The 21,280-nt window shown below is 33.8% G+C and overlaps 1 protein-coding gene and 1 pseudogene across 1 annotated transcript; both read left to right on the plus strand.

Moving 5' to 3' along the window:
- Positions 1 to 3,733: 3,733 nt before the first annotated feature.
- On the plus strand, positions 3,734 to 14,806 carry LOC123886532 (annotated as a pseudogene).
- A 1,150-nt stretch (positions 14,807 to 15,956) lies between these two features.
- Positions 15,957 to 16,488, plus strand: LOC123887076. Its single transcript, XM_045936356.1, has 2 exons — positions 15,957 to 16,128; positions 16,211 to 16,488. The coding sequence occupies exons 1-2, from the start codon at positions 16,000 to 16,002 to the stop codon at positions 16,460 to 16,462; spliced, it is 381 nt and encodes a 126-aa protein (XP_045792312.1). The 5' UTR covers positions 15,957 to 15,999; the 3' UTR covers positions 16,463 to 16,488.
- Positions 16,489 to 21,280: the final 4,792 nt, after the last annotated feature.

A 21,280-nucleotide genomic window follows, 5' to 3' on the forward strand; every position in this document is an offset into this window, starting at 1 on the left:
TTAGACTTGAAAGATCATGAGCCTCCTCAATAGCTGTCACCTTCATATCAAATCTTTTAGGCAAAGATCTGAGTATTTTTCCAACTAGCTCCTCATCTGAGATAGGTTTTCCAAGTGCATCAAACGAATTTGCAAAGTCAAGCACATTCATCTGAAAGTCATGAATGGTTTCTTCCTCCTTCATTCTGAGATTCTCAAAATTGGTTTTGAGCATCTGAAGTTTAGATAGCTTAACTTTTGATGTTCCTTCATGAGCTTTTCTCAGAATTTCCCAGGCATGCTTAGCAGTAATACATCTCTTAACAAGCCTGAACATGTTTGCATCCACACCATTAAAAATTGCATACAAGGCTTTGGAGTTGCCAAGTGCCAGATCATCCTCATCTTTAGTCCATTCATCATTTGGCTTCTTGACATCAGTTTTATTGCCATCTTTGTCAAGAACCATTGGTGGTTCCCATCCACGTAACACAGCCTTCCATGTCCTGCTGTCAATTGATTTTATGAAAGCCTCCATTTTAGATTTCCAATAATCATAGTTCTCAGGACCTGTCAGTAAGGGGGGTTTAGACACTGACCCTCCTTCTTTATCCATTGTACCAGAAAGTACTCTCCCTGGAGCTCACCTAAAATAACAGAACAGGGTGCCTGCTCTGATGCCAATTGAAATTCTGGTATCACTAGAATGATGTTGCCTAAGATGTCCCAACAACTACTTTATGAATAATGTTGTTTTCTATTGTTGGAACATCTTATATAACATATAAAAACTGACAGAGAATAAATAAATGACACAAGTAATTGTTAACCCAGTTCAGCCAAATGCCTACTCTGGGGGATACCAATCCAGGAAGGAAATCCACTAATAGCTCTAGTTACTAAGACCTCCAGCAAACCCTAGGATTTACGCCTTAAACTAAGACCTCCAGCAAACCCTTGATTTACGCCTTATAACCTCGACACTACTCATGCAACTTCTGCCTAGGAACTCCTAGACATGAGATCCCATCTCACTTCCACTCACACAACACAACCTGTGTTGATTATACAATGTTGGGAATGATGTGGCGACAACTTGCCAAGACAACACTTCACTTTTGCTTAAAAGCTTCAAGTGAATCACACACGGTAAACTCCGTACTTCAAAGCTTAGGAGTCACCTTAAAATAATAAACTTACTTCTTAACTCGTGTTATAGAATCCACAAGCAAGAATTACAATCAAACAATAAAAGACTCAACAAAGACTCAATATGTGAACTAATATTTTTCAAAATGAGATGAATAGTCTTGAGCTTGGTCTTCGTATATATACTGATTAGGCACGCTCCTCTTTCTTCACAAATGCTCAGACGCTCCTTGAGAATCATAAAGGATGATCTGATACTTTTTCAATCTTCATTAAGGATATATCAAGACTTTCCAAAAGTGTTTAAAGGACTTTATAAGATAGGATAAGTCATCCAGCTATTTCATTAAGTTTGTCTTATCCTTAAAACTCCTGATCAGATCAAATCTCCATTGAGCGTGCTCTTTAAGTGGATTTCCATAAATAGTAGATGCTCTCATAAATGCGCGAGATTTCCTTGAATAAATATGATGTTGTAACATGTTTTCCAACATCTTGTTAGTATATTTGTTTTAGCAAAATTAAGCCAATTCAAATATCCAACACTTTGGTATATTGTTCAAATACTTCAGTGGGTATGGAGTTTTCGGATTCATAATCTATTGCCTCTTTGGTGACGGTGGGTTTTCGATTTAATCAATTTTCTAAATACTAGGTTTTCACTTCATGGATTTCAATTGTGAATACTAAGATTTAAATACTGGGGTTTATTTCAAGTTGATTTGTGAATTTGGATGTCAATACTAGGGCTTATATTATAATGATTTTGGTAACAGTAGGTTTTCAGCTTAATCAATTTAGTTTGTAATGTTTATTGTTTTGTTAGGTTATCTGAATATTATTATTTGTTTATTATCTAAGTGTTTATTTGGTTATCTGATGTTTAATGAAATAATTGTTTATTATCTAAGTGAATTTGATAGTATGTTTTGGAATTATCATAGATTTGTGTTAGAAGAATCCTCTGTTTTAGGTTTTCATAGACAATTACCAAACTTCAGTAGCATTTATCTTCCAGGAAGTAGAAATAATTTTTGATGTAATCCTATTAGTTGATTTGTAACTACTTTAGATTTAGATGGGTGAGGTTAACAAAATTTGACTTTCCTGTAGTCCTCACCACAGTGTCTGACCTTATCTGTTTTGCTTCACTGTTTAATTAATGCACCTTTTGCTTTATCTGAGTTTTGTCATGGTCTACTTTTTATTAAATGCAAGTTATTTTGTAGGATAGGTATATTGTCCTTTACTTCTAAAGCAACCTGTACTTCTTTCTGCTTCTTTGTTTTTGTTTTTAGTAGGGTATGCAATGTGTCATTTCCTTATTTGTTTTTTTCTTTTTTTCATAGTTTATGATGTGTTTCTTTCTATTCCTGTAATTTGTAGTTAATTTTTTAAACTGCTTTCCCACTTTTATTTTTAAGTGTACTTCTGGTTTTAATTATTTAATAATATTTGAAGAAAATAATAACAGTTATTTAGTTTTTCGCAGTAATTTTTTGTATTTTTCCCCCCCTTTTTTATTATTTGAATAACTTCTATTTGTGATTCTGTTATGTGTTGTCATCAATATCACTGTTTGCATTTGGTTTAGTTGATTCTCACTTCTATTTATACTACTCCGCATCCTTGATCTTCAATGCAGTTGTTATTCTATCACTATTTTATCATTTATCATGGTTTCTGATAAGGAATGTTGTGCATCCAATTTCACTTCTGGTGTTTCTGGTTTTCTTGATGGGGCAAAAATAATAAAATTGATAGACTTGGTTAAACTTAGGAGTGATTGTGTTGCTTATGTTATTGGTTGTTATTATGGTGTTGTCCATGGCATTGATATGTTTTTTGATGATAAAGACAATGTTTCCCCAAGGTTATCAGCATGACTTAATAAGCAAGTTTTATTTTTCATTGTAGCCTTGATTTCATGCTGATATACGTTTTATGATTTTCATAGATTTCGTCTTAAGATTAAAGTTGGTGATCGGTCAGATGAAATTCAGTTCCTCATGGTTGATAGTGTTGTCAAGAAAGTTGCCCCTCTTGCATGTACTAGGTTAGAATCCCAGGTTAGTATTCTATGGTATATTTATATTTCATTTTAATATTCATTCTACTTTTGGTCTGTGTTTTAACTAATAGGGTTGATAACTCTTATTAATGTAACAGAAGGGATGCTCAGATGTTTTTCCTGATGAATTGGAAAAGCATTTTGGTGATCCAATATTATTTAAAGTTAGAAAGCATTATGATTGTCACTCTTGTGGAGCTATTTCTGTTGAAGTTTTGGATATTCACTTTGATTCTGATCTTTTGGATATCTACTTTAATCCAAATCACCTTGCCTATTTCAAAAAAGTATGTGTTGTCAATTTTTGGAATTTATACTTATTGTGTTATTTAACATTGGTAAGTTTATATGATATATTCTTTTTTTTCATTGGTTAGGAAGTGTTGGTGAACAATGTTGAGTCAAGTAGATTTTTCAATCCAAAGTTAAATTTTGTTGACACTAAAGCTGAGTTTTCCAAGTCTATTGAATCAATTGATCAGATTGTTCCTTCTATTGAATCCAATTTCTCTATACTTGATTCTTACATTGGAAATCGCTCTGTTAAGAGGCTAAAGGACTTCTGTGTTTCCAAGGATGATGGAGTTTGTGTTGTTTTTGGTTGGTATGATTCTGTTCTTGAAGGGGTTGATATGTGGTATCCAAATGATCAATCTTCTATTCAACCAAGGTTGCATATTTTTTAAATTTTTATGAATTCTGTAGTTTGTTATTTTGATGTTGGTTATTCTAATTTGATTAAATTTATGTAGATTCCGTTTGAAGTTAAAGATTCATGATGAATCCAATGAAGCTATTTTTATACTTTTGGATGATCAAGTAAAAAAGTTGGCTTTGGAGACATGTAGCCTATTAGTTTCCATTGTTAGTTTTCTAATTCTTCAATTTACTTTGTTGTTGATTATTTATTAGTTATATGTTATTCTCTATGATCTTTTTTTAGTTTTATGCCTTATGTTTTTTTTTATTGCCTTTCAGGGAGAAAGTTGTTCAATCTATCCCAATGACTTAGACCTTATATGTGGTGATGCTGTTCTCATCAAGGTTGTTAAAAAAGTTTCAGTTGATTCTAAGCAGACTGCTTCATTTGAAATAGTTGATATGCTAAGAGATCCTTTCATATTGGATGACTTCTTTCAGAAATATATCGCTTCCTCTGATGCTGCTGTTCCTAATCTTTCGGGGTTGCCATCTGAAAAAGTTTCGGATGCTTCGTCCTCTAATGGACTTGAAATTTTAGATGACAAACCATGTATTGTGAAACCTACAAGAAAGCGACTTATCAGTTATATAGCAACTCTTGGTGGGACAATTGATTATGCTTCGAAGCATTCAAGGATCAATTAGTTTAACTACTTATGCTTATTAGTCAAGTTATCCAGTTATATCTATTTATGATTTATATTTCAAGTTGTATTTGTTTCGCCTTGCAAAAGAAAAAAAGCTGTATTTGTTTCAGTTTCGTCGATTTATTTATTTTTTATCGGTTATTCATGTAATGTTGGATTTCATCTATTAATATAATTATGTCATTCGAATTGCTGGAATGTATTGGTCTTTTTACAGTTTTTCTATTGGTGTGGGTTCTTTAAACCCAATTGTTTATTTGTCAAGAAAAAATTGTGTCACCGAATATTCTTGAGATCAATTTAAAATTTCTGAACAATGATTATGAAGTTAAAAATTTTAAGTGATGTAAACTTAAAGATTTCAATATTTGTTAGACTCAGATGATACAAATTGAATATGTAAAATAAAAGTACTGATAAGAAAATTTTACCTGAGAGCCATAAAGTTCTAACCAATAAACCATGTAATATACTCATCTGTTCCAAAATATAAGAGAAAATTAATCAACCAAAAGTAATTTTTGTAGTTGTTATTTAAGTATCTTTTAATAGGTAAACTTAGATTGAATGCAGTAATTTTTTAAAAAAAAAAGCTATTTAGTTCTGAATTTAGTTACTTAGTAAATTTGACTCTTATACTTTGATTGCATTTGTAAAGGGTATTAAACCATGTTGATTTACTATATTTGGTTTTTAACTTACTACACTGTTTATGTCACTTAGGCTATAAGTTTCTGTCAACATCAGTTAAAGACTGAGGCCACAAGCAGTCTTTGCTATGTTTTCCCAATTAATGCAGATATCAAATCTTTAGAATTAAATGCTCTATTTTGTTTAATCAATAAGACTGCTAAAAGTTACAGTGATTTGGCCCAAATTTGCAGTTTAATTTCTTTTCTTAAATCTCTATATATGTATGTTTGCATGACCTTTAACTTAGTTCATTCATAAAGTTTGTGTAATCTGTTTTAAAGCTTTTGAGTTATGGATAATGCAATAGCACTCTGTGGGAAAGTGTCTCCTATCATTTCACTTAGTCCTACAAGGTTAGATTGGTGCATTAGGGTTAGGGTGATTAGGATGTGGAGTGTTAGATCCTCTGTTGTGGGTGGAAATGTCAGTGAAATTCATCTCATTTTACTCGATCAACAGGTTATTTTCTCTTTTAATTTTATTAATTTTTTTGTGGGGTGTTCATCTTTTGCATGAAATAATTTTATTAATGTTTGTTGCAGGGTAAAAAGATTCAGGCTGTTGTTCCTAATCAGTGTGTTGATCGCTTAGTTGGTGTGTTGCATGAAGATGGTGTATATCTTATTGCTTTTTTCTATGTCCAAGATAATCACACCCCATGCATGATTACTCTCAATCCTTACAAAATAGTTTTTTGCAGTCTTACCAAAGTGTTCTCTTCCGAGAGTTTAGTCATTCCTCGCTATTCACTAACTTTGCTATCTTCTGATAAAATTAAGAACTATAAAAATGGTTTGAATTACTTATTTGGTATGTCTCATAACTTTATATATTATACTTGATTTTTTCCAGTTGTAATTTTTTGTTTTTTTGGTGTAGTAAACTTTTGTGGATGAATTTTCCATTTCACTCAAATGTTATGTCAATATATTTTATTTTTTGCTAGACGTTATTGGACTTGTGACTAATGTTCATTATGAGAATGCTGACCACTACCTTGGAGAAGGAATGTGTGCTGTGAGAGTTGAGCTTTCTGATAAGAGGTATTGTTTTTCCTAAAGTATGGTTAACTTAGTATTGATTCTGTGTGTTTGTTTTATTTTCTGAAATTGATGTTGTATTTTACAGAGGAGTATACCAGTGTTATCTGTGTGGGAGTTTTGTTCATCAGTTTAGGGCCATGGTGTCTGAATGTTGCAATGAATTACCTGTACTGGTGTTGCAGTTTGTTAAGATTGATGTTAAGGAAGGTTGGATTTATTTTTTATTTTTGATTTGGCTCAAAGTTTGAATTTTGTGTCAATCGTACAACTGTGATTTTATTTTCCACTTGATTTTTTTTTAATGTTTGATATTTGTTGATTGTTTAGGCTATGTTTGTGTTGAAAGTGTTACTGATGTCACTAGAATGCTTTTGAATCCTAATATGCATGAAGTATCTCAATTTAAGAAGGAGTACGTACCTTTTAATTTATTATTTGTTTGATAAGATGTTTCCATGGTTAGTTATATCATTATTTTAATAAATGTACGTTTTTGTCAGTTTTGCATATCTGAACAGTGTTTGTGATTTTGGCCGCAATGGTCAGTCCACAAATGGGACAATATCCAGAGAGTTGCAATTTAACCAGGTGTATCCTCACAAGACGGTGCATGAATTTGTTCATACACTAGAGGATGGTTTATTTGTTATTTGTGCGAAAATAGTTGGACTCTTTCAAGTCGATCAGTGGTGGTATCCTGTCTGTCACTGCGGTGCTTTTTTGAGTATTTCGGATGGTTCATACTATTGTGACAAATGCCATCTTTGTGTTTTCAGTTCTACTTCCAAGTATGGCTCTAATTTAATTATTCATTGGTTTTTTGTTTTGTATGTACTCCCGTGTTTTATGTAAACTTTTATAATGTAGATGCAAGCTTCAGATTGCTATCCAAGATCAGACCTCTGCTGCATTGCTTCCCATGTATGATTATCTGGTTAAAGAAATTGGCTGCATTAATAACAATTTAATGCTTTATTCAAGTTTTCGGGTATAGTTAATATATCGATTGGAGTGCTTAGATTTCTGATGTATTGTTTTTGTTATTCATGTTAGGGTCTTGATTTTGCTCTGAGTGTGAATGGTGCTGCCATTTTGAATAAGAGGATAGTTTTATTAATTGTCAAGAAGACCCAAAGGGTTGATGAAATGTCTGATCATGTTGTTGAAGTTGTTCACATTACTGATGAAATGGGATTAATTAAGCAGTTTCATAGTGATGGCAGATATTTCACTCCAACTAAGGTTTGTAAGATTTGTTTCATTGCATGGTTTTATATGTTGATGTTATTGAAGACTAATATATGTTTATATTCTTTCTGTAGTGTGTCTACAAACCTCCGTTTGGTGCTTCCAGTTCCCGGGTGTGTGACGCTGGGAAACTTTCTGCTGCTACTGCTACTGCATATTCTATTGTTGCAGAAAAGGAGTTGGCCAACAAAGATGGTTCTAAGCATGAGGTTAATTGCTTGGTTGGTCATCGAAAGAAAAATACCAAGGGGTGACGTTTGAAAGTCAGGGTGGAACTTTTTTCACTTCTATTAGTGGTGAAGGATCTTCTACTTGTGGGAATTAAAGTTTATTTAAGTTGTTTAGGTCCACCGAGTGTTTTTTTTTATTATGTGTTTGGTGTATGGTTGTACTTGATATGAGTTTATGCTATGTCATTTAATTATTATGCATTATTAAGTATTTAGAAGTTATTGCTTAGTTGATTTATAGTTAAGTTTAATTTGTGGTAAGGTTCTACTTTTATCTACTAATGACCTTAGATTATTGTAAAAGTATTAATGAATGTTGATCTTTTGTTGTGTTTATTTGTGGGCTATATTATCTATCTTTACTTTTATATAATACCCTGTGAATATTATATATGCTTAAGTTAATGGTTAAAAAATTATATTTTGTTGTGTTTATTTGTGTGTGTTTTCAAATACTTCCTGACTTCATATCTACTATAAAGAAGCAATTAAAGGTAAACTGCATTTAAGAGTGATAGGTCACACCTAATTTCATTATTATCAGGATCTTTTGTCAATGTATTTTGGTAGAAATTTATTGCCTCCCTCTATTCTTTGCTTGACCGATAAAGGAGAAGAAAAACATGCCGCAAATATGATTTTTAAGTTCATTCTGTACCAGAACAATATTAAAGTTGTTTCATTGTTAGATTTCTAAGCTTCATACTTGAATTGCCGACGTAGAATTTTTTGTTTTGTGTGACGTGTCAAATTATTGTGGATTACTTTGTTGCTGTTCTTTGCTTCGCCGGCTGCGCTCGGTTGGTCCATGTACAATTCTTTATTTTAATTAACTAAAGTATTGTAGATTTCGCCCGAAATGTTGCTGCGGTGTATAAATTGTATGAACCTGGTGTATCTTTTCCTTGCATAAGAGAACAAATTGATGCATCACATGACCATTTAGTGAATAACAAAACAAAGGATTCTATGTATAACAATGTAGATAGTTAGTTTTGTCACACAAAAAATCTGGATAGTTAGTCTTAGTTTCATGTTAAATTAATTATATTCTATTTAAGTCCTTTAACCATTTGCCTGAGTTCGATCCGCGGACGTGCATATAGAGAAAAATTTGCTTAGAGAGGTCAACTCCTTAAATGAATTTCAATTTTCTCGAGGAGATTAGTCTTTGCAGTTGTGTTCGGAGATACTTTTGGTTTACAAAAAACAATATATTATTTTTTTTAAATATGAAACAAGAATGAAAAGTGGAGACCCGATTGTGTCTAATTGATGTAAAAAAAAAATGCTTATGTTATAGTGATTTTGCTAATAAAAAAATTTGCTTGCAAAAAAAAAAATATTGTCTTATTTTTAGTGAGTTTGTTAATAAAATATTTTTATTGATATTTTAAAAAATAAGGTTATTGTTGTTATTATAAAAAGTCCACGCAAAATTTGATTTTTTTTATATATAGCATAGAATATATAAATACACCCCATAAAAGTATGTGCCAAAAAATAAAATACACTAAAAGTTTACTTTAAATTTTAAAAGTTCGCTCTCTATCGAATTTCAATCTATTCGCTCTTTGTTTTTATCTTTGGTCAATCTTGCTTCTTTCATATCTAATGGTGTCTGTAGATTCTGAATGTAGAGGTAGAGTTGCTAAGCAAAGGCGTTTGCAGAGAAAGATGATCTTAAATTTAAGGAGGAATAGGCCGAATTTTTATCCTGAATTGGATCCTAGAAGTTTGGCCAAGTTAAAACGTAAAAAGAGGAAAGAGATTTTAATTTCGAAGAGGAGATTTACGAGAGGAAGAGGTTAGCTGTTGTGATTATATTAAAATCTATATATGTTCTTTATTTTCTGTGTTTTAGATCTATCTATTATTTCTATATATATATATATATTGGTAGTCCTCTGTGTTTTTTTTTTTAATTGTGCAGTGGTTGTATCTTAAGGTAATGTTTCAGTGGAACACTATCCCAATAGTCATGTGGATTTTGTTATGCAAGCAACTAATGTGCGGTCTTTACCTGTATTGGGAAGGCAGGGTATGTTGCAATTTGTTCTTCAATTGTCTTTTTTCCTATAATTTTATAAGTAATAAATATGTCTGCTATTTTTTAACTGTCTTTTTGTTTATCTACCTAGATTTGGTTGATGTTGTGGTTAGGAATAGTAGCACTAAGCTAAGACGGTAAGAGAGAATGAAAAAATTGAAACTGAATAGATTACGCCCTCGATCTACTGATCCATTTGTTAGACGTGGATGTAAGTTTGTTTAGTTAGTTTTCTATTTATATTATAATTAAATATTATTGTAATAATCATTTATCTGTAACATTGTTGTTTATATCGTCAGTGTCTCGTGTTAGTGGAGGATCTTCTAAGGGTAGAGTTTCAAGTTCTGTAATTATAAATGTAGAATTATCGAATTCTAACATTTTCCGTCGTGCTGAGTGTGAAGGTATAACAATTAGTTTTTAATTTTCATAAATATTATTATAGGTTGGTACTAAGTTGAATTTATTTACTCAATTGATTTTTATTACAGAATACTTGGATATTGGTAACATGAATGTTGAATGCCAAAAATGTGGTGCTATGGTTTGGTATGGAGAACGAGCTCAAAAGTTTTATGCAGTTAACTTTCCAAAGATATCTTTGTGTTGTATGAAAGGAAATATCACGTTACCTCCATTGATTGAGCCGCCTGTTCTTATTAGAAATTTGTTCGCTGGGTTGGATCGAAGGAGTAGCAATTTCATGTTGAATCTTAGGTCATACAACAACATGTTTTCATTTACTTCTTTTGGTGGTAAAGTTATATCTGATAAGAACAAAGGACATGGTCCTCCTAATTTTGTTATTGCTGGACAAAACTATCATCGAATTGGAAGTTTAATACCAGATGAAGGTGAGAGACCAAAATTTGCTCAACTTTACATATATGATACGGAAAATGAAGTTGATAATCGTTTGTCTCATTTCAGGTGTGATATTTATTTTATTATATATAATTTTGTATATTGTTTTAAGAAAAGGCTGTTTTTTATGTTGAATATTTATGATTCTAAATCATTCCTTTGTAGGGAACATTCTGGAAGCAATGTTTTGGATCCATCGTTGGTTGAGGATTTATTGAAAGTTATGGATGAACATAACATTTTAGTAAAAAGTTTTAGAATGGTTCGTGATTTTTATCGGGAGAATCAAAATGTTCATGTAAAGTTACGATTATTTCGTGGTAGAACTTTTGATCCTAGAACATATAATGTTCCCTGTATTGATGAGGTTGCAGCTTTAATTGTTGGTGATTTTGATAGCTCTGAAAATGGAAGGGATATTATTGTTCGTGAAAGAGATGGTTATTTGCAAAAAATTCACGAAACTCATGCGAAATATATCCCACTTCAATATCCTTTGTTGTTTTCATTTGGGGAAGATCAATATGATGAGACTCTTAGGCGTAACATACTAACGGTTACTGGAACAGTTAAAAAACGGGTTCGTGTTACTCTAAGGGAATTCATTGCTTATAGATTGCAAGAGAGAGTGCTTGAAAATTCTATTTTACTTCATGGTAGGCGCCTCTTCCAACAATTTATTGTTGATTTATATTCTATGATTGAATCTCAACGCTTATCGTACATTAGATTTAATCAAGCAAAGATTTGGGCCGATTTTCTAGCTGGTGTTGAAGAAGCTATTGGTCGTGGTGATATTGTTGGTTCTTCTCTGGGGTCTCGTGTTGTTGTGCCATCTTCCTTCACCGGAGGTAGAAGATATATGCTTAATAATTGTCAGGATTCAATGGCACTTTGTAAGAAATTTGGATATCCTGTTACGTGCAATCCAAAATGGGATGAGATACAACGACATTTATCAAAATCAAGGAATCATGCTCCCTATCGACCAGATATTAGTTGTCGTGTTTTCCATGTAAAGTTGAAGGAAATGATGAAAGATTTCAAGAAAGGTCATTTTTTCGGAAGATTGGTTGCAAGTGAGTTTCCATAAACTTTTAAATTTTCTTCTTTTTTAAGTTTTTAGTGTGTTGTTTTAAGATGTATTTTTTTGTTTAGGTGTATATACTATTGAATTCCAAAAGAGAGGGTTGCCTCATGCACATATTTTATTGTGGTTGGATAAACGTGATAGACTTGATTCACCTGCTTCAATAGATTCTGTTATTTGTGCTGAAATCCCTGATGAGAATCTTTTTCCAAAATTGTATTCTGCTGTTTCGAGGTTTATGATTCATGGTCCCTGTGGGAAGGATATAGAGTACTCTCCCTGTATGAAAAATTATCGATGCTCAAAGTTTTATCCAAAGAAGTTTGTCAAGCAAACTACTTTCGATGAAAGAGGTTATCCTATTTATCATCGTCGAGATCTGGGGGTGACAGTTTTAAAGAAAGAAATTCAATTGGACAATAGAAGTGTTGTTCCCTATAACCCAAGCTTGATCATGAAATATCAAGCTCATGTTAATATTGAATTCTGTAATAAGTCAAATTGCATCAAATATTTGTTTAAGTATATTACCAAAGGAGTTGATAGGGTTACAGCTACTTTGGAAGTGGATGATGATGAAATTGTTGATGAAATAAAACAGTTTTATGATTGTCGTTATTTGTCTCCGTCTGAATCAATATGGAGAATATTTAGGTTTGATATTCATAGTAGATGGCCAGCTGTTCAGCGGTTGACGTTTCATCTTCGTTCTGAGCAAAGAATTCTATTCAATGATGGTTCCAACTTGCAGACTGTGCTTTCTAGAAATCGTGATAGGAATACAATGTTTCTTGCTTGGTTTGAGGCAAATCGACGTTATTCGGCAGGTCGTTGCTTAACTTACATTCAATTTCCTTCTAAGTTTGTTTATGATTCGGATAATCGCCTTTGGTATCCACGTAAACAGGGTGAATCGATTGGTAGGCTGTCTTTTATTCCTCCCAGTAATCGAGAGCTATATTATATGCGATTGTTGTTGAATGTCCAAGTTGGATGTAAAAGTTTTGAAGATATCCGCACTGTTGATAATCATGTTTATGATACTTATCGTGAAGCTTGTGGTGAGCTGCAGCTTCTTGCTGATGATCGTCAATTCATAGACTGTATAGATGAACTTTCCATTCTTGGTTCTGGTTATCATCTGAGAAAAGTGTTTGCTGTTTTATTGGTGGCTTCATCCATGAGTGATCCGTTAAAAGTTTGGCAACAAAAGTGGGAAATCTTAGCTGATGGAATTTTGTATTCTAGGCGTCGAATGCTTAACAACCCAGGTTAGATTTTATAGTCATTTAATTATTTAGATTTTTAAAGGATGGTTATAGTTGACCATTTTATGTTGAGCAATTTTTTTTTTGTTTTTAATGTACATTTTGTAGATTTGGTTATCTCTTCCGAAGATTTGCAACAGTTATGTTTAATTGAGATAGATAAGATTCTTAGACCAAATGGGAAGTGTTTGGCAGATTATAAATGCATGCCCAAGATACATGCTGGTGGTGTTGAGACAGCTGAGAATCTGTTAATTTTTAATGAGTTGTCATATGATCGTTGCGAAATGTTATCGAAACATAATGAACTGTTTAGGAGTTTAAACGAAGAACAATTGTCTGCGTACCATCAAATTGTTGATGCTGTGACCAATTGTTTGGGTGGTATGTTTTTTGTTGATAGATTTGGAGGTTCTGGAAAAACATATTTATGGAATGCACTTTCATTTCGTTTTCGTTCAGAAGGGAAGATTGTATTAAATGTAGCATCCAGTGGTATTGCTGCACTGCTTCTGCCTGGTGGACGAACTGCTCATTCTCTTTTTGGTATACCGTTGGTGTTAACCGAAGAATCATGTTGCCGGATAGATAAACAGGGTGACAAGGGTAAGCTTTTGGTGAGGGCAAGTCTAATTATTTGGGATGAGGCTCCGATGATTAATAGACTTGCTTTTGAAGCATTTGACAAAACTTTGCGTGATATAATGAACAAAGTTGTTGAGGGGGCATAAAAAATTCCGTTTGGTGGAAAAACTATTGTTTTTGGTGGTGATTTTAGACAAATTCTTTCTGTTGTACCGAAGGGTGGTAGAGCTGATATCGTCCATGCTACTATTAATTCATCCCCTTTGTGGCGTTTTTGTCGAGTGTTGAAATTGACAAAAAACATGAGAATTCAATTTTCTACAGTTGTGGAAGAAAACAAAACTTTGGTTGAATTTGCTAAATGGATTCTTGATATTGGTGATGGCAAGTTAGGTCTATCCAATGATGGAGAGGCTACCGTTGAAATTCCAGAAGATCTTTGTGTTACGAGTACTGGGAATCACATCCATGATATTGTTAATGCGACGTATCCAGATTTGATTCAACACATGGGTGACCCTAAATTTTTTCAGGATCGTGCCATATTGGCTCCAACTTTGGAATTGGTTGAAAAGGTCAATGATTATGTTATGTCTCTATTGTCCTCCGAGGAAAAGGTATATCTTAGTTGTGATTCAGTGTGTCGTTGTGATGAAGATGTTGGCATTGATCAAAGATGGATTACAACTGAATTTTTAAATGATATTAAATGTTCTGGAATGCCAAATCATAAACTTCGCGTTAAGGTTGGTGTTCCAGTGATGTTGCTTCGAAACACTGATGTCTCTTCTGGACTTTGTAATGGTACTCGCTTGACAATTGTTGAACTAGGAAAGAAAATTATTGGTGCTGTGATAGTCAATGGACCTCATAGTGGAGAAAAAGTATTTATTCCTCGCATGAGGTTAATGCCTTCTGATTCCAATGTATCTATATCTTTTCAAAGATGGCAATATCCTCTTTGTTTATGTTTTGCAATGACTATTAATAAAAGTCAAGGACAGATATTATCAGATGTTGGATTGTATCTTCCGAGATCAGTTTTCACGCATGGTCAGCTTTATGTTGCTCTTTCGCGTGTTAAAACTAGAAAAGGACTTAAGATCCTGATTTTGGATGAATCTGGTGCGCCAACAAATTCAACTACCAATGTTGTTTACCAAGAAGTTTTTCAAAAAATTTGATCTTTTCCTACATTTTAAATAAAATGTAAACTCTGATTTTTTTTTTATATAGTAAAAAATTTTGTTCTGTTTATTGAATTTTGCAAGGTTCAGATTTTTAATGTTGCCATTTTTATTTTTGTTTTGCAGGATACTTGGGTCTCAGGCAATTTAAATCTTTTGTTATTTTCTATTCTTAATAGTGTATTTGTGTTACTTAGAAGGACTTAATGTTGATTTCAGTTGTGATCTTTTTTTCTGCAAGATATAATATATAGTAAAGTAATATCATCATTGACTAAGTTAGTTCAATTCTAAAAATAAGTTTTGTTATTTCTTATTATATACCTATAGTTATTTTACCAGGTGTTTATATCAATAGTTGTACTGTAGAATGTCACTATTCATATAAGTGTTGTCCCATCGATATGTCTATTGGTTCAAATATAGCCACATATAGGAAATTTTGTTTTTGTCTTTTGTACTTTGACAGAATATATTTATTCTATTTTTTAGACTTTGTTTCTTCTACCTGCATTGAATGCATTAATTGCAGCTCATAGGTGAAGTAGAGGATAGAGTGGAAGTTGCCATATAAGTCCTCCTGCTCTTTTTCAATCTGTCCCTCAAGGTATTGCTTTTTGGCAGAAAGTGTCTTTCAGAAAATTAAATGGGTACTGTTTGATGTCAGTATTTATTTTTAATGGTTTTATGTTATTTAATTTTTTTTTTTGTTGGCTTCTTTGGTACTCTTGGTCAGTATATATATTGTTGTTTGAGTTTGATTGTTCTTGCCATAAGTTAAACCGCAATGGAAAATTATAGCAAGTATCTTCAGGTTACCCCGATTGCATCATTCACTGGTATCTTTTTAGCTAACCAGGTAATTTCAGTTATATATGCATAGTTTAAATTTATTTATCTTTACTTCTAAGTTTGAGTTTGTTATTATTTGATAAATTTGTTCTGTTTCTTCCAATATACTGTGCTAGATCTATGGTGAGGTTGATCCTTCCTTTGTTAAAGAATATTTTGGTGAGCTTCTTGAGATCTGGGAATTTATGGACTACCAAGATAAGATACATTCAGTGACCTTTAACAAGAGTGTTGTTCATCCCCTTCTTACCAGTGGATGGAAACAAATGAAAGACGTTTTCCTCTTTAATCCAAACCAGGAGATTGATTTTCTTTACTACGGGAATAGTCTTTTTGGCATGATGTGTAGCAAACGTCTTGAATGTGTTTGCCAGATTCCTATGTACCACAGTCGTTTTCTGAAGTTTGGTTATACTCTTGATTTCTATCTCCAATTGTCTTATGATGTTCTTAACAAGGGTTTTTTGGTGAGATTTTACTTTGTTGTTCATTATTTATTTTCTGTTTTTGGTTTTTCTGTAAATGATGTGTCACAATTGCTTGCTGCAGAACATTACTGGTGCATTCGAAGACTCTATGAGGTACTGTGATTTCAAGATTCTTATAGCTTGCTGTGACAATGGAATGATAATTCCATTTCAAGTTGCTTTGACTGATGAGCCTTTCAAGACAACCTCGATTGGGACTGGGTGGGAATATTTCTACCAGGAAAACAGATTTGTTGTTGGAGATGTTTTGTGTTTTAAGTTTAATATTTGGAATTATTCCAATTCTGTTAATGTGTACAAGATTAATGAATGAAGGAATGTTTTGTTTTTGATTTTTTATGCCTTTGTTGAATCAAGACCAGTTTGGGAACATTCATTCAACTATGTAACTTTTAGATTTGTTTTTCTGAGTTTGTTTGTGTAAGTCTATTTTGTTTCTTTAATTTTCTATCATTTTTTTTGTGTTATTTAAAGTTTTGTTTGCTTATCTACCAATAGTGGAAAACAAGTGGATGTAATTGTTTTATTTTTTTGTAGAAACAGGGGGAAGTAATCTAATTTAAATGTTGATCAGGTTGTGTGTAATTTTTTTTTTGTAAAACCATATGTTAGGTTGTATAATTGACTTGAATTTAATTACCCGTGCAAGTGCACGGGATCAACACTAGTAACATATCAAATGATTTTCAAAAAAATTAAAAAAATTTATGGATGATCTAAACGATATAAACTTTCCATCCAACGGTGAATTTTGTAAAATTCGTATATTCTTTATAGTGATATGGCTAACTTGTGCACCATGCACCACTTAATGTGGTTGTGCATGTTAGACAAAGCCTAGTTTTTAATGTATGTCACACACACAAACACTGTATGTTTGGAATCTGTTGACCGGACCACTGTTACGTGTTCAGAGTGCGTTGATTTGACAAATTATAAGGACGAAAATCAAAATTTGTTCAAATTATTGTGATCAAATTTAAAATCCGGAAGTCTGAAAAACTCATTCTTCAATTCTAAATCTTCTCCCATGCCACCACCATCATTAAAAAACTCTTCTCACTTTTTTCAACCTAAAAACCCATAAATTAAAGGTCAATTCCTAACCACTTGATATCTCGCCCTGTTGTGTTGGACTCATTAAAAGGGCCATGAAATAGGGAGTTGGATCATCTCCTTCAGTCTTCTCTCCATCTCTCTTCATCCTCTCTATCTCTCTCTTAATTTCAATCTCTCTCTTAATTTCAATCTCTCTCTTCAATAAAAAGTTTTAAAATAATAATGCGAGAGAGTGAGATTTAGATAGAGATAGAGAGGACGGAGAGAGATGGAGAGGAGAGTGGAGGAGATGATCCAATCACATGAAATAGTCATGCATTTTATTTGGTCAAACTGCTTTAGACCCTAAACTTGGTATTAATGGCCTAGTGGAGTAGTCTGGAGCTAGAGGCTACCAGCACGATAGAGGAAAGATCCACAACCTCCTTAAATAGACCTAGTAATTAATAGTTAAACTCTAAGTGAAATTCTGGTATCACTAGAATGATGTTGCCTAAGATGTCCCAACAACTACTTTGTGGATAATGTTGTTTTTCTATTATTGGCACATCTTATATAAAATATAAAAACTGACAGAGAATAAATAAATGACACAAGTAATTGTTAACCCAGTTCAGCTAACTGCCTACTCTGGGGGATACCAATCCAGGAAGGAAATCCACTAATAGCTCTAGTTACTAAGACCTCCAGCAAACCCTAGGATTTACGCCTTAAACTAAGACCTCCAGCAAACCCTTGATTTACGTCTTATAACCTCGACACTACTCATGCAACTTCTGCCTAGGAACTCCTAGACATGAGATCCCATCTCACTTCCACTCACACAACACAACCTGTGTTGTTTAAACAATGTTAAGAATGATGTGGCGACAACTTGCCAAGACAACACTTCACTTTTGCTTAAAAGCTTCAAGTGAATCACACACGGTAAACTCCGTACTTCAAAGCTTAGGAGTAACCTTAAAATAATAAACTTACTTCTTAACTCGTGTTATAGAATCCACAAGCAAGAATTACAAACAAACAATAAAAGACTCAACAAAGACTCAATATGTGTAACTAATATTTTTCAATGATAATCATAGTCTTGAGCTTGGTCTTCGTATATATAATGATTAGGCACGCTCCTCTTTCTTCACAAATGCTCAGACGCTCCTTGAGAATCATAAAGTGTGATCTGATGCTTTTTCAATCTTCATTAAGGATATATCAGGACTTTCCAAAAGTGTTTGAGGACTTTATAAGATAGGATAAGTCATCCAGCTATTTCATTAAGTTTCCAGCTATTTCATTAAGTTTGTCTTATCCTTAAAGCTCCTGATCAGATCAAATCTCCATTGAGCGTGCTCTTTAAGTGGATTTCCATATATAGCAGATGCTCTCATAAATGCGCGAGATTTCCTTGAATAAATATGATGTTGTAACATGTTTTCCAACATCTTGTTAGTATATTTGTTTTAGCAAAATTAAGCCAATTCAAATATCCAACAATCTCCCCCTTTGGCAATTTTTGGCTAAAACAATTTCAGGCCATTACCTTTGAGAGATATAAAAAGCGCAATCCTTCAAATCACGATGATCACACAAAAGAAGGAATGTTAGAGCATCATTTAAACAAAATTTCACATAGGTGAAAAATATATGCATCAGAGGCAGCAGCAGCGGAGTTATCATCAAATAGCCTCGAGCAAAATAAAACGTGGTATCAGAGCAAATGATTAATCATATCATATGTCATATGTCATCAAAGGTGTTGTGACATATGGGAGCACATCTTCTAGCGCATGTTCGTCCAATTAGGGCAGCATCCATTCAGCAGCAAACTCCCCCTGAATTCATCAGCTTGTGCATCATAAGGGTAAAATTTTTACTCCCCCTGAATACTTGCTTACTGCTAATTAAAAACATGTCATCACAAAAGACACAACAACATGTAGCAGAAACAAAGTACTACTCCCCCTTTTTAGCCACAAAATGTGCCAAAACAGGAAAGTTAAGTATCCAAAGTGCAGAATTAAACACAGTACATACCATGCACTCAGAAGGTGCTAAAATCCAGGGCACAAAACACCCACAAACCAAATAACAAAGTTCAGTAAAACATAAAAAGATTACAAAATCATTCATCATCACTGCTATCAGAAGCTTCATCCTCATCTGTATCAGTATCATATCCTTCATCCTCATCTGCATTGTTTTGTTCACCTGCAGCAGCCACATTTGCACTAGCTTTGACAGGTACCTCATCAGCTTCCAAGCCTTCAATCATCTGCAAGAACACTTTCTTCCTTTCCTCAAGCTCAGCCTGCTGTTTATCTATTTCCTGACATTGAACCTTTAAACCAGCAATAATCTCCTTTTTGGTCATAACACCAGCTCCAGCAGCAGATGTCCCAACATGATCAGTAACATTGTGATTACCAAAGAGTTTGTGATGAAAGGTAAAGCCAGATTCCCTCTTCTTAGGTGTGTCAGTCACAACTTTGATGTCTGGGTATTGGGCCAAGATAATTCCACATAGCAAAGATGGAAATGCTATTGGCATCTTCACAGCAGTTGATCTAATATGCTTAATGGTTTGATCAAAAATAAAGGTCCCATAGTCATAGTCAAACTTGGTTCCTACAGCATATATAAATCTACCCAGGTTTGTAGCTACATTGGTTGCATGCTTGGTTGGCACCCAATTTGTTGACCCTATCCTATTGAGGATGGCATATTTGACATTCAATTTACTAGTGGGTATCAGCTTCTTCGTGGGCCAGACCTTAACCTTACCAGCAGTTATTTCAGCACTCACAACATCATTAGCAACCTCTAATTCAGCCTTAGGTTCTACAGATCTTCATAAGTAATTATTGATCACTACAGGAGAAAAATTGATACATTTACCTCTGACAAAAACTTTGTGGTAGTCCTTGCTCAGTGGATTATCACATTCTTCAGGGATGTTCACCAGAAATTCTTTCACAAGCAGCTCATAACAGGGACTGAAATCACAAACTGTCTTCATCAGACCAGCTTCCTTGATGTAGTCAAAGATGTCTTGACATTTGAGAGCATCTTTGTTTAATTCCCTTTCAACAGCCAGTCTCCTCTGGTAGATGTAATCCCATCTTAGTGCAAAGGCAGCACGATGGAATGAAATGTTGTCACAGGGGGCTTCTTCAACACCTTGAGGAGCCTTCTTCACAGTAGCCTTCTTAGGATTGGCAGATGAGATGTTAGCAACATCTTCAGCAACATCATAGTCTGAGTCACTAGATGACTCCTTCTTTCTCTTTAGGGTATCCTTCTTCTTGGCAGGAGGGGAGAGAACCTTGCTCCAACCTTTGACTGGTCCAACACCTTTTGTTTTCACTCTTGGTGCAGGAGTTTTGCTTGCAGTAGCCACAGCCTTCCCTGTACAGCTTCTCAACCTTTTTGTTATACCACCAGTTGGTTTTACGGTAGTCTTGGTGGTGACATAATCATCAACATCTACTACATCTTTTTCTTTCTCTTTCTCAGCTTCTGCTTGCTTGTCAGCTTCAACCTCTTGCTCTTCTGTGGGGATGGACTGGTTGCTCTCTTCAGACTGAGTGTCCTTTTCATCATCAGAGGTACCATCATCAGCAGTTCCAGTTTCTTCATCTGTGGACTCAGATGTTGTGACAGTTGTCTCAACATCTTTTTCAGCAGCAGTTTCCTTCACAGGTTCTTCCTCAGCAGTTGCAGTTTCAACTTCTTCATTCATATTCAAGGATGTTTCAACATCCTCCATGACAACTTCTTCAGTAACAACAGGGGTTGATTTTTCAGCCACCATCTCAGCAATTGTTGGTGATTTATTAGCAGTTTCTGTTTCAACCTCTGTAGGAGTGTCTTCCATCTCAGTTTCAACAGGAATAGAATTAAGATCTCTCTTTTCAGCTTCAGATCCCAAATTTTCTTGACTAGGGTTACCAGCAATTGAAATAAGTGTTTCAACAACTTCAGACACATATTTAGGGTTCTGAGATTCTACTTCAGTTGTTTTCTCGGATGTGTTAACATTCGATTCAAAAACCAAATCAGACATAGACAGAGCAAA

This window comes from Trifolium pratense, linkage group LG5 (genome assembly GCF_020283565.1).
Source record: "Trifolium pratense cultivar HEN17-A07 linkage group LG5, ARS_RC_1.1, whole genome shotgun sequence".
Taxonomy (NCBI): domain Eukaryota; kingdom Viridiplantae; phylum Streptophyta; class Magnoliopsida; order Fabales; family Fabaceae; genus Trifolium; species Trifolium pratense.

Excerpts from the sequence above, each read along its gene's own strand:
- LOC123887076 (XM_045936356.1), top strand. The coding sequence starts at position 16,000 with ATGATGTGTAGCAAACGTCTTGAATGTGTTTGCCAGATTCCTATGTAC. Across the intron at positions 16,129-16,210 it reads TTCTTAACAAGGGTTTTTTG|AACATTACTGGTGCATTCGA; the intron begins GTGAGATTTTAC and ends TGCTTGCTGCAG.